Source organism: Camarhynchus parvulus, chromosome 7, assembly GCF_901933205.1.
Source record: "Camarhynchus parvulus chromosome 7, STF_HiC, whole genome shotgun sequence".
NCBI classification, from domain to species: domain Eukaryota; kingdom Metazoa; phylum Chordata; class Aves; order Passeriformes; family Thraupidae; genus Camarhynchus; species Camarhynchus parvulus.
Window position 1 is genome coordinate 32936398 of NC_044577.1, and position 12567 is coordinate 32948964.

General features: G+C 34.4%; 1 protein-coding gene across 5 annotated transcripts in view; it reads right to left on the reverse strand.

The window, feature by feature from the left end:
- Window positions 1–12567, reverse strand: part of LRP1B (LDL receptor related protein 1B) — a 634192-nt gene that overhangs the window by 132465 nt on the left and 489160 nt on the right. For all 5 annotated transcript variants that reach the window (XM_030951951.1, XM_030951950.1, XM_030951947.1 and 2 more), the window contains exons 38-41: window positions 11477–11603; window positions 11171–11322; window positions 10759–10883; window positions 7339–7710 (exon numbers count right to left, since the gene is read on the reverse strand). In XM_030951951.1, coding sequence (XP_030807811.1) covers window positions 7339–7710; window positions 10759–10883; window positions 11171–11322; window positions 11477–11603 — 776 coding nt within the window. The remainder of the gene's footprint in view (window positions 1–7338; window positions 7711–10758; window positions 10884–11170; window positions 11323–11476; window positions 11604–12567) is intronic.

The window sequence follows — 12567 nt, forward strand, 5'->3', positions numbered from 1 at the left end:
TCCTTAGCAGTGTTATACCATTACTGATTTGCATAGATATAATTTATATTTACTTATTTCATACGCCTTTAAAGAAAATTCTAGAGCACTTTTTCCTTAAATTTAATTTATCATTACATACTCAGTTACTAGAAAATACATCAGAAATATGTACTCATCCTCTCTGGTGCTACAGTTGGGGGATTTAGTCCCAAGGTTGAAAATTAGCGATTTGTTTACTCTATGCTTCATATTTCTGCAGCATCATGTAATATTCTGAATTGGTAAAGCATAAAGAAACTGGAAATGAAAAGAATCCCATTTGTTTCGCTGACATATTGAATTAAAACACTGATGGCATTAGATGCCTACAGCACTGATTAAATTTATTCTAGCCATGAAGCAACAGTTTATGATTTTCACATGAATAGCATACTTAAATGAAAAGAACATTAATACAATATGATATTAATATACAAATACTCACATTATTCACCTGCCACTGACGTTCTGAATTAAATCAGTAATGGGGTGTATAACTGATTAAATATCTACACAAGAGAATGCAACAGCCTATGATTTACAAATGCAATGCCAGAGTGATCACATCATTACGTTGCCAAATGCTATCTATCACTTTTACTGAAGTTAACGAAGATAGATTGCATCCCACAGATGAGATGCAGCCTATAAATATTGCCAGGCTGATCTTCAGCTGACTTTCTCGGGGAACAGAAAAGCAACAAATCAATAACTGAAGAATTCAGAATACGCTCCCTTATTAATGCAACCAGAAAATAAAAATACTAAAGGGCAAAGTTTAAATTACCCAATAATAGTTGAGTTTGGTTATATATATATACACACATACACACACTAGTTCTCCATTTCCTAGATTTTTACCTCTTATCTTCTGTTTTGAAATGATCTAGAAACTCAAAACTTTTTCAGTTGCACCACTTCAATTACCTTGTTCCTTTAATTTCCTATTTCAACCAGCTCCTTTTCTTTAACAATGATACAAAGCAAGAACTACTGTCAACACCATCATTTTTTTAACACTGAAAAGCCATCAAAGTAATAAAATTGAGCATAAACAGCACTTTGCTATCAGAACATTGGCCATGGCTTTCACGATCAGTATTCATTCTCTGGCTCAGTTTTGCAATTTCCCTTTCAGGATTCAGCCTGTGGATGGTTCCAGCAGGCTGGTCACAGGAGGGGGCCGTGGTTTCTGTCACTCTGTTTGTGTAGGATTCTGGTGACAGGTAACAGGTGGCAACTGTTTGATCTGGGCTGAAAGCAAAGCCTCACGAGCAGCAAGGCACCTGGAGGAAAGTGTTTATTTTCACATCTCTCACTGACTGCACAACCACAACTTCACATAATTCCCACCCTCGCTTTGCTCCTCAAGTGCCAGAAAGCCTTTTGCTAAACAATGGTTCTAAGACAGAACTAAGTTTATAATAAACTGCAATAACCAATTATGACATTATTCTATTTAGCCTGAGAATATAATTTAGTTTCAGAGCAGATGTAAAGTCTGCTAAAATTATACAAAAAATGAGCAAATACCTGTACCAGTTTTCTCTGTCTTGAAAAAACAAACCCATGCTATAAGCTATCCCACATATAATATTTTTAAATGCAATGAGACAGCAGGAACAAAGGCCTTGGGATCTTCAAGGTAACAAGTAGTTTAAGTTAAAGACACTACAAACATCTCCATGCATGCAACCTTACTATTCAAACTTCCTGAGACAATATTGGAAAGAATGAACATTTGTTGAGAATGATATAAAGAAATATAAGACCATTCTAAAAGCAGAAAAATCCCTCACTCTTTTTGTTGTTTTTTTGTTCGGTTGGTTGGGTTTTTTTTGTGGAAAGTGTAATACTGAAATATCATATCTAGCAAAACATTTGGTGTCTGCCAAAACCATCAACAGCTTTTTGACAAAATCTATACCTACCTCCAATTATTTCTTTCCAGACAATGGATACAGTCCTTCCACAAATGCTCCCTGTTTATTTACCAAGGAAAATCACAAGAGAGATACAAACCTGCAGTACTCTGTGCTTCTTTATCTGAGATATAACTTAGTCCTTTAATAAATTCAGAGATTGTCTTAGGGTCAGCAGGAATAATGTAGCAAAGGACTACAAAAACTTAAGAAAATGCAGGGAACTCAACAATTTAGGAAGCCAACAGTATTTTTTATAACTGGAACCCTCCAAGGATGTTTCAACAAATCATTACTAGTTAGCAAGTGTTATGATATCATAACTTCAATGTAGTTAAACATATCCATATAAAATAAGTTTTACAAGCAGAAAGAGATCTGGAATGGAAAGCTAACACATAAACATGGAATTTTTTTACTAGATTATTAAAAATCTCAACAATTTTCAGGGAAGAAATGCTTTCCCAATTATAGGAGTTCACATTATCTTTTTATGCATTACATGTGCACTCTAAAAAAACCTAAAACTCTTCACCCTTACCACCTTCAGAGCAATATCATGACAATCCTAATACGCTTTCTAATAAATGTGTATAATCATACACTTTTATTGCTGCTGTTGAAAAAGAGCTATTTGAGGCATTAATGACAGAATAGCCTAGTAAAGCCTCATGATCTAATAATATTTGCTAGATCACATTACCCTTTAGAAAAAAAGCCAATTAAATTAAAGGGATGGTCTTCTGCAGCTTTTTCCTGACAATCCACGAAACACAGTTTTACATTTTATGCAACTAAATCACATCTACTGATGGAAAAAAAATAGCAAATGTGTACGTCAATATAAATTTAAGGGCAACGTTTAGAGTTGAATAAGTCACAAACATTGTTAATTCTTCATGAACAATCTCAATTGCAATAGGCAGGAGCACCTTTAAATGCAATAGGCAGGAACACCTTTCCTCAAGTATTGAGGTTGGGAATGCTCAGGACATACCAAACTAAAACATCAGTGTGAGTCAGCTCCCATCATGAATATATTTCAGAGTTTCACACCACGAACACCTAAACTAAGCATGAAAAGTGCAGGAATGCACAGTTCTAAGATAAAATTTAAAAATATTTAATACAAAATTAGTAAACTTCATCCACCTATAACACCAACTCATAGACTTTACCCACTGATCTTAGTCTAGTAGAAGATATCCCTGCCCTGGCAGTGTCTTGGAACAAGATGATCTTAAAGGTCCCTTCTAACCAAAACATCCTGTGATTGTCTGATTCTCTAATATGCAACGTAAAAAATTACGTTGACAAACCACACACTTTGGTTTCCTCTAACAATGTTGGCATTGTAATAATAAATATTATGTTTTACTATTTAAGTATCTTAGACTTAACAACAGACTCTCACTTTCACTCCTTTAAAAAGCGAAAAATCACTGGACCTCTATTCCAACACACACAGTTATCATGAATCCCATTCATTTATGAAATGAAAAATGGCAATATTCAAGTATTTATTTTTAACAGATTAAAAAGTTCTTTTCTGGAGAAGAAAGCTCCAAAACTAAAGGGATCTCATACAATGTACAAAATGTAATGCTCTGTAAGAGAAATGGGAACATAAATGCCTTTTTGACAGTTAAATTGGACCCATTTAGTTGGGAAGAACAGCAGCACACATTGGAACATCTTTAAAAGATTCAGACTGTTAAAAGCCTTAAAATAAATCACAGGATCTGACACTTTACGTTAGCAGTGAAATGATTTTTGCGTTTCTTGGGCATGAACGCCTCACGTTCAAAACAGGAACTTTTTTTCACAAAACATTTCCTTTTTGTGCTGTGAAAGACACTACACTGGCAAAATGTCTCAGTGCCATGGTTTACACAGGCAGGAAAAAAACCAGCTCACTGAGTGTATCTCATCTTAATACTTTTCCCTCTTTCTCATTTGATTTTTTTGTTTTTTCTTGTCTCCACCTTTTTCCTGTAATTTTTAATTTGCTCATTGGTATTCTGTCTACTGTTGTACCATGTATAAAGCTATTGGAACACTGCACTGCTTTTCTAGATACATTGAGACAGGCTTTGGTTAGTGAATATATTACTTCGAACTTCTCCCTATGATAAATAAATTAAAAAATAAATCAATAAAATGACTAATGAACCTGAAACTTTAACTAGGAACTTTTAGACTAGAAACTGAAACTTTAACTTCTAAAAAGCCTGCTTGGTATAAACATAAGCTTTGAAACAACTTAGATCAACCAAAATATCTTTTGTGGGAAATCATAGAAAAGAACAAGGTTCTTGTTTCTAAAAAGTGGGAATAAGAAAAACTAACCTGCTAAAGTTACTTAAGGAAAAAAAAAAGAAGGAGTAAGACGTTGATTGACTGAGAGTTTAGAGACATGAAAGAATCCCCTCAAAAAAACCCCTACATTACACCAATAATAAAAGTTTTAGGGCATGGCACTGTGCACATCTTGGACTGGTTTGTTGTTGTTGTCATTGTCTCTTCCTGCTGAAGACGGGATCCCACCAGGTACAGGAATCTTGGCGAGTTTGGAATCTGTTTTTAGTGAACCGGAACAAGCTAGATAAAGTTGTTTATACGCTGTAAATCTACTTTCCCTGAGCCAAAAACGTGTTAGCTAATGGGTTGTTTATGAGTTGCAAATCTGTTCAGTGAGGTGAAAATTTGTCAGATAATGGCTTGTTTATGAATTCTAAATCAATATTCAGTGAGTTGGAACTGTGTTAGATAATAGCTTGCGTATGGGTTGTAAATCTGTTTTCAGTGAACTGGAAACATGTTAGATAATGGGTTGTTTCTGGGTAGTAAATCTGTTCTCAGTGAGCTAAAAACATGTTAGATAATGGGTTGTTCGTGAGTTGTAAATCTGTTTTTAGTGAGCTGGAAACCTGTTTTACCAAGAGCTCTATGAGTCTTAAGTGTTTCTAGTGTGCAGAAAAGTTCACAGATCTATTAGATTTGAGTGACCCATCTCATTTCAGGGAGGGAGAGATCCATCTGAAAATAGATCCTTTAGGAGGAGATTTACATTCAGGGAATAAAAATCTGGGACAACAGTGTTTTGGATGTATCATACCCTATTTTCTCTATTAAAGTCAATTACTGAGTAAAGGTTTTCACGATTTGTAGACTTCAACTTAATGAAGCAGAAAAAGAGTGTGGAACTGATATAACCACACTAGGTATTTCCAATGTGGTTTTGAATCTCTTCCTAATACAGGAAAACTTCCTACAGATGCATTCTAATAATTTTTGAGGAAAAATAGCAACAATCAACATCAAATACATAATTTTTCAATACTTAAATGAAACATTATTACTAAAATCTCTCAGCAGGATTCCATTTAATAATTTCTAGATCACAGATTCTTAATGTGGAAATAAGAAAATTTTAGAATTTTTCATCTTCCAGTGGATGGAATTACTGGTGTCAACCAGTCTTACCACTGCTTTTCTCCTTATAGTAGGAGGTTGAACAAATACCTCCACTATATCAAGCAGCTTCATGAACTGCCTGCTGTTTACAGTGAGAGAAAAATCACATGCAGACTGTGGGATGGAAGGCTACAAAAATACCATCTGAAAAAGAATTACTCACCATAAACTAAAGGAGTTTAAAATACATGAAAGAGAGCAATAAATATATTCATGTATGTTATGTCCCTTCTCACTTAGAAAGAAGCATTTCTACAAAATGCCGTAGTTCACATGCACATCCCAAGCATGTACAGTGAAGGCTTTTACAAGGATACAAAATTTCATCTGACATTCAATTATTCAGAGTGCTGACTCTGCCAATGAAAAATGAAATCTGGCATATTAAGCTGCAAGTAGAAACACTTCCTTACAATTTCTTAAAACTGTAATTCCCAGCTATGCTTTATGGAATGTCTTTAGCTCTTGTAGAGCAACCTATTATGAACTAATGACGAATACTTTATTGTTCTTTTAAAAACCAATTTCTATCTGCATTAGTGCTTCACCAGTATTTATTTCTCCTTTTTGTCTGTTTTAAATGTTGAAAATTCCAGTGACTTTTCATATAATACTTTTATCTCTCATAAAACAAGAGTTAAAGAGTTAAACAAGATGTGCTTCTACATCATCGCTGCACGTTTTTGTCTCGTGCGCAGCTAAGCTCGACTCTGAATCCCTGGGTGCTTTTCTGGGAGTAATGCGAACATCCTGACAACATTGTTTAGTTTATCTTCAACATATCTCAATACAAATGTCATAAATTCCTCTAAGATATCCACACGTAGGAAATCAACGGGAAAAAAGCTCAACACCTTGGATCATATAAAATCACAGAATGGTTTGTCCACATCTTAAGGAACAAATGCTACATAGAACATAGGACATTTTGGAAAACAATTACTGAAATTGCAGCCTTCAAATAAACCAGAAAATATTGAAAAAGGAAAAGAGAGCAACCAAATTAAGTATCTGCATCTGATAAGTGTCTACCAATGAATGTGGTTTGTTGCATATTTTAGAAAAAACTAAGTAGAACAGAAATGAAAGATACCAGAAATTTTTACAATTAACACTTTAGTCATACAGTTATGGATGTTTAGCATTAAGGATGTATTCCTTATGCATTCACATTCAGATTTTCCTCAAATTCAGATTTTCCCATGGCAAACCTGGTACCTTCCTACATACAGCTCATATTACAGTTGTGTCAGACTTGACTGATAATTTATCGCCAGATATTGAGATTTTACTGAGACCTCAGATGTAAAATATGGTTTGTTTAATCCTGAAGACTTTGGTGAAGATGCTGGCATAAATTTCTTGATGATAGCACAAAGCGTGGAGTTTCAAAGGCTGGAAAGTCTAGGTTGGAATTTGCCTCTGATTATCAATGAGCACAAATCCCTTTCTTGGGCTTCACTTCAAGAAGGGTGAATCAACTGAACATGCTGACCAAGGTCTTAATATTTTATACTTGGAAATGGTTACACCAGAGACTTCACCCTCACTAACCAGAAAGATAGACAACCAAATAGCTCCATTTCCAAGCAATTCACAGTGAGGTTTTGTTTCAACAGTAAAGCTCCTAAAATCACAGTAAAATAAATTAAGCATTGCCACAATCACTTCTGTTTTCTAGTAATATGCATTATACATCATAAGCCCATTTTAAAACAAATTATTTTGAAGTGGTTAATGTTTAAATATATCTTACAGGGATAAGATAAAATGCAAGAATTAATTATGGTAAAATTTCATTGACTTTTTTACTCTGTAAAGCGAAGTGATCACCAACTTTTCACTCAAAGTTTATTTAACTAAAACAGATTTTGGGAAATATGGGTTTGTTGTTTTTTTTTTTTTGGTTTTTACTTACTTTCAATTAGCACTTTTCTGCCAGCCCAGTTGTCTTTAATAACTTGGATGTTTCCATAGTGGGCATCACTGAAGAAGATGCGATTGGTGCCCCTTCCCTTCAGGCTGTAGTCGAAGGCCAGCGCTATCACGTTTTTGAAGTACTCCGGGTTTTCGTAGGGCCTCACCGGAGAATTCAGGTTGGTCTCATCTGAAAGGTGGATGCTTTTTAATATTGTCCTTCCCGAGTAGAGCAGGTAGCCCTCGTGCCTGAGGCAGCTGATCCCATCCTCTGCCAGGTAGCCGTGAGCGCAGGCACAAGTTCTCCGCGCGTTGCCGCGGTAAAGGCAGAGCTGGTGGCATCCGCCGTTGTTCTTGGCACACACATTGGTACCTGGGAAAAAGCATAATAAATCCTGCCTTTTATAAACAGAAATAGACTTAGTTAACTTAAACAGAAATTATTTTTTTATGTGTTCTGGGAATTCTCCTCTTAAAAATTATTTGGGCGGTGTTCACAAGGAAAACAAAAGGCCAAAAGAGCAAAAATAATGCAACTTTAACCACACCGAAAGATAATATTAAAGAATACAATCAATGAGCTAATACAATTAATGTCCTTTTTAATTCATACCAGCACATATTTTATGAACAGAAAAAGATAAAATGGGTTATTCCTCCAAAACCAGCTGAAGACTTAGAAAATGTTTCTAATCCTTTGTGCTTTAAGTTTTTTTTTAAACACCTGTTACTGGCAGAAAGTCAAATTTAGCTACAATCAGAATCCAGTACTGCTTTAAGGTATTTTCTACCAAGTTAAATATGCATGTATTGACCGGTAAAACTGTGTGAATCCAGTTCCCTGTTTTTAATGAAGACATTTCCCAACATTTTGTTCTAATTTAATTCAAAACCTGACTTCAAAAACCTACTCCCTGGCAACTGCACACCATTAAGGAATCACTGTCAAATTAGTAACTACAATTGTTACAAGTTATATTTAAAATAACTGTAATCATCAATAATTGGGAGCTATTTGTCTTTTTTATTTTGGACTATCTATGAATTACTATTACAGCTAGTTGAGATAATTCAGTTTCTGTTTCTGACAGCCTTTTCCACCTAACAACTCAGCTTTTTTAGTATAGTAATTTTCCCATTTCTGAAAATTTTCCACATAATGAAGGTGAATAAAACATTTTAATAGAATGTTTTGAGGTACAAAACTGTAATTGTTCAGAAGATGTAGTGTCTGAAAGTACTGTTGATTGAATTATTTAACTGATATATTTCAAGCTGAAAATCCTTTTAAGAAAAAAATCATGGCAAATGAAAGGTAACTTGTTCTTCAAAGAAGAAATATTTAATTTTGTTCTCCTGGGAAAAATTCCACGAGCTAGTCCTCTGGAGTTATGTAAAACATGTGGAGATTCAGGTATGGACATTTCTACATTACATTTGCTTAAAAGATACTTTAAAAGTTCTATTAGGCTAGAAAAGTTAATATCTGTTTGGAAGGATGAGAGGTCGAGAAGAAAAAAAGAAAATATATTAAATAGATGCTCAAGCTTCTAAAATCTCTCGGAAAACTTCAATGCTTCCTTGGTTCACCAGCTGTAAACAACTTTAAAAATGGCCAGTTCTGAAGCCAGGGCAGTGAGGGCAAGTCCTTGCATACCGGTAAAATTTCTCTGAAGGCTGGGAATCTTTGCAAGTCCCACTGCAGGATGGATTCATCACAAAGGGTAAAAGAGGTGTTTGAAAAAAAAGCATCAATCACAGTCAGCACAGCTCATTGGGGTGTTGGGGGTTTTTTTGGTTTGATTTTTTTTTGGTGTTTGCTTATTTTTTTGGTTTTTTTGCTTGGGGGGTTGTTTGAATAACAAAAGTCAGGAGACTATTTAATTACATTGGGTTGTTTTTTTAAACACTTAACTACTTCTAGTTCAATACACTTAAAAAATTAATATATATATATATATATATATATAATAGCGTGAGATAGAAAAACATTCCAAAAACATTTTTCACCTGTTTTTTCCCTTTTGTCCTTCTGGCTCACTGACATCCCCTCCCAATGACATTAACCATTTGTACCCTAGTAAAATTTGAAAAATGTATTAAAAAATCATTCAGGTATGTTTTTCAAACTAGATCAGTAGATTTCTAGCCTCAGCAACCATTTCTCCTGTTCCTTATGTGATCAAGTCTATAAATCCACCAATAAAAAATACACAGAAAGAAGCATTGTTTTATCCCACTGTTCTGTTTTCCTAATTCTATAATATAAAGCCCTTCCAAGCCAGCAGACATTAACAATTTCTAGCCTAGTTAAAAGAAATGGATTTTGGTGTGGATTTATTCTTATCCACAAAATATGAAATTGCATGCAGAAATCCATAGTAAAATTATTATGCATATATGTTTACAAATTATTTTTTCTCATAAATATTTTTAAGTGTTTTATTAATTTGTAAATATGTTTCCTTTCAAAATGCAGATTTATTTAACATGTCACCTATAATGCAGTTATTTGGAGAGATTTAAGTAGAAGACACAGAATCTCTGGATATATAATGCTGCAATTAAAGCAAATTTTGAGTACTACTAACATTGTAATTACATTTGTATTTAAAACTTGATATATATAATGGTGTTAAGATTATTTTTTTCCCCTCTTTTGAGTAGATTTCTAGAAAATTTTGTCTGGATTACTCGGTAGCAGTTTTTTCTGAGGAAATCCTCATAATTTTTGGTAGACATCTAAAAATTTTTCTCAGTAAAACAAGTTTTTCAAGGTCATGTCAAAACCAGAATTTTAGAAGCAAAAAGATGGTTAAATAGCAAGAATATTCTTAGTCAGGTAGTGAAGAATAAAGTTTAACCATCAGTACCATAAATCACAGACAGTCTATAACAACTTTTGTCTCTTGAGTTTGCTAAACTAATTGAATCAAAAGGAAATCTGATTATTTACAAGGTCTCTTTCCACAGAAGGAGCAAAAAAAAGGAAAAAAAAGAAACTCAAACCAAGTAATGTTAGCAAATAACTATTGAGACACAGAGGATGGGAATTTTTAATAAGAAAAAAATCTGTTTTGCTTTCCAATAGAAATCTGAAACTCCTGAAATTACTGCTCGGTAAAGCACAGGTCAAGGTCTTTCAATCCTAAGACTGTCTTTTAAGAAAACAAAACAAAAACCATCAAACCTGGAATGATAGGAAGTGTTTTTGTTTTTGGTTTTATTTTTGAAACACTGAAGAATTTTAGTAGGATTTGTGCTATATGTTTTCTTTAGTACATTAATTTTAGTTTTAAAAAATATTTAAAGAGTAAAAAGTGGTGATAAAATCATTGAGTAATTTTTGGTATGCTTTAATATACAGAAAAAGTAGCAGGTGATATTAAAACAATCAATAGCATCCTTAAGAACAGCCAACCTTTCTCTCGTGCTCTATTAAAGACTTTCACTTCCTTCAGGTTTATCCCAAGGCCAGTCCTCATGGTCACAGCATCCGTGGCCTCATTCTTGTGGCCTCTTCTAATAGAGCCATTTGCATGTGCTCTGCCAAAAAAGTTGAAGATGTCTCATCAACAATCCTCAACTAATTCACACCAAACAAATGACTGAGGAGCAGTGGAGAGTTCACTTAACAGGAGGTGGAGAAGCCTGTTCTCATCTACGGCACTGAGGCACTTTTCATCTTTCAGAACTCCCTCTCCTTGGAAACTGCACGGGATTCCGCGATCCCGCCTGCGACCTTGCTAAGGAACGGCTAATCCTACAAAGGTGAGGCACCTGGCACCGAAACAACGTTTTGAGATTTAAAATACTTATGAAAAATAAATTACCTGTCAGACCAGTAGATGTAAGCTCCGAACACAGCAACTGAAAACATATCCACATTGCTCCCTGACAGCACAATCTCCCGACTCCCTCCACTCTCAAGGTCAATTCTTTCTATCTTGTCGGTACGAGCATCACACCAATACAATTTATTTTCCTAAAGATTAATTTCAAAGGAAACGTCAACAGGCTTGTCCAAGTATTTAATTAAGAGTTATTAAGATTACATCAAGGTGGAACACCAGCTGGCTTTAATGAAACATAACAAATACTGCATGTTTTAAGGTATGCTGGAAGACAGAGGAACCAACCTCATAATCGATGGAAATCCCGTTAGGCCATGCGATCCCCAGGCTCACAAGGACAACCTTCTCAGAGCCATCCAAGTGTGCTCTGCCTATGCAAGGGCTCTGTCCCCACTCTGTCCAAAATAAATACCTAGAATGTTGTAGAAATCACCAATTAAAATTGCAAACAAAATGCACTATTACCATTAAACTGATACCAAAAAAAAACATATGGCACTCATGTCTCTAAATAGTCTTAAGAAGTTAAATGTATCATAATACTTGTTTATAGGACACTTTGTTAAGATATTGTTTTCAAATTATATATACAAGGAAATTCTTAAAACTGTATTCCATGAGTCCATAAGCAATTCTATTCCTTAAAGAATTCAGCTTTGTGCTTGGAAAGAAAAGGCAAGTTAAAAAAATAAAAATAAATTCTGGAACAGAAGCTCTTACATCTAATTGCTAACAAATGCTGGCTATATAATAAAATATAATAAATACAATTCCTAATTTTAAAATATTTTAGATTTGAAGTATTGAGAAACACAGTGGGAAATGGTAGAGAAATGGGACCTTTTTGAGAAGAAAATATTTTTCAAATTCTGCCAAATGCTTCATGGGAATAATCTTACTTATCTAATCTCATGTTTCTGTATACTTACTGCCACAGCGGTATCATTAATTTGGGACAAGATGCTTTGTCAAAATTCTACCTTGATAAACTTCTCTGTCTGTTGCTTCGGGTATAGCAAAATGGAGCCAAAAATCTACAAAGAGCACTTCCTTTATGAACAGTAACCTTAAAGACTACAAAAGCTTCTGGGCATTACTCAACAGTTCTCTCCTGTGTCTGGTGACATCATTATACCATTCTGAGGTTAAGCAGCTGTATTTGACTAGATGACTACAGATATGTGAAATAATGAGGGATAATAATGTGATAAGGGTGAAAAAAATATGAATCCCATAATTTGCTCATCAAGTTCAGCTTCTGAAACAACCCACTTTGGCTCTCATCGCAGAGCTTTCTGGCTCCAGGAAAAATGAATTTGTTCTCATAGCTCTTGATATAACAAATACCCTTTATACTAATGAAAAAAACTCATGCA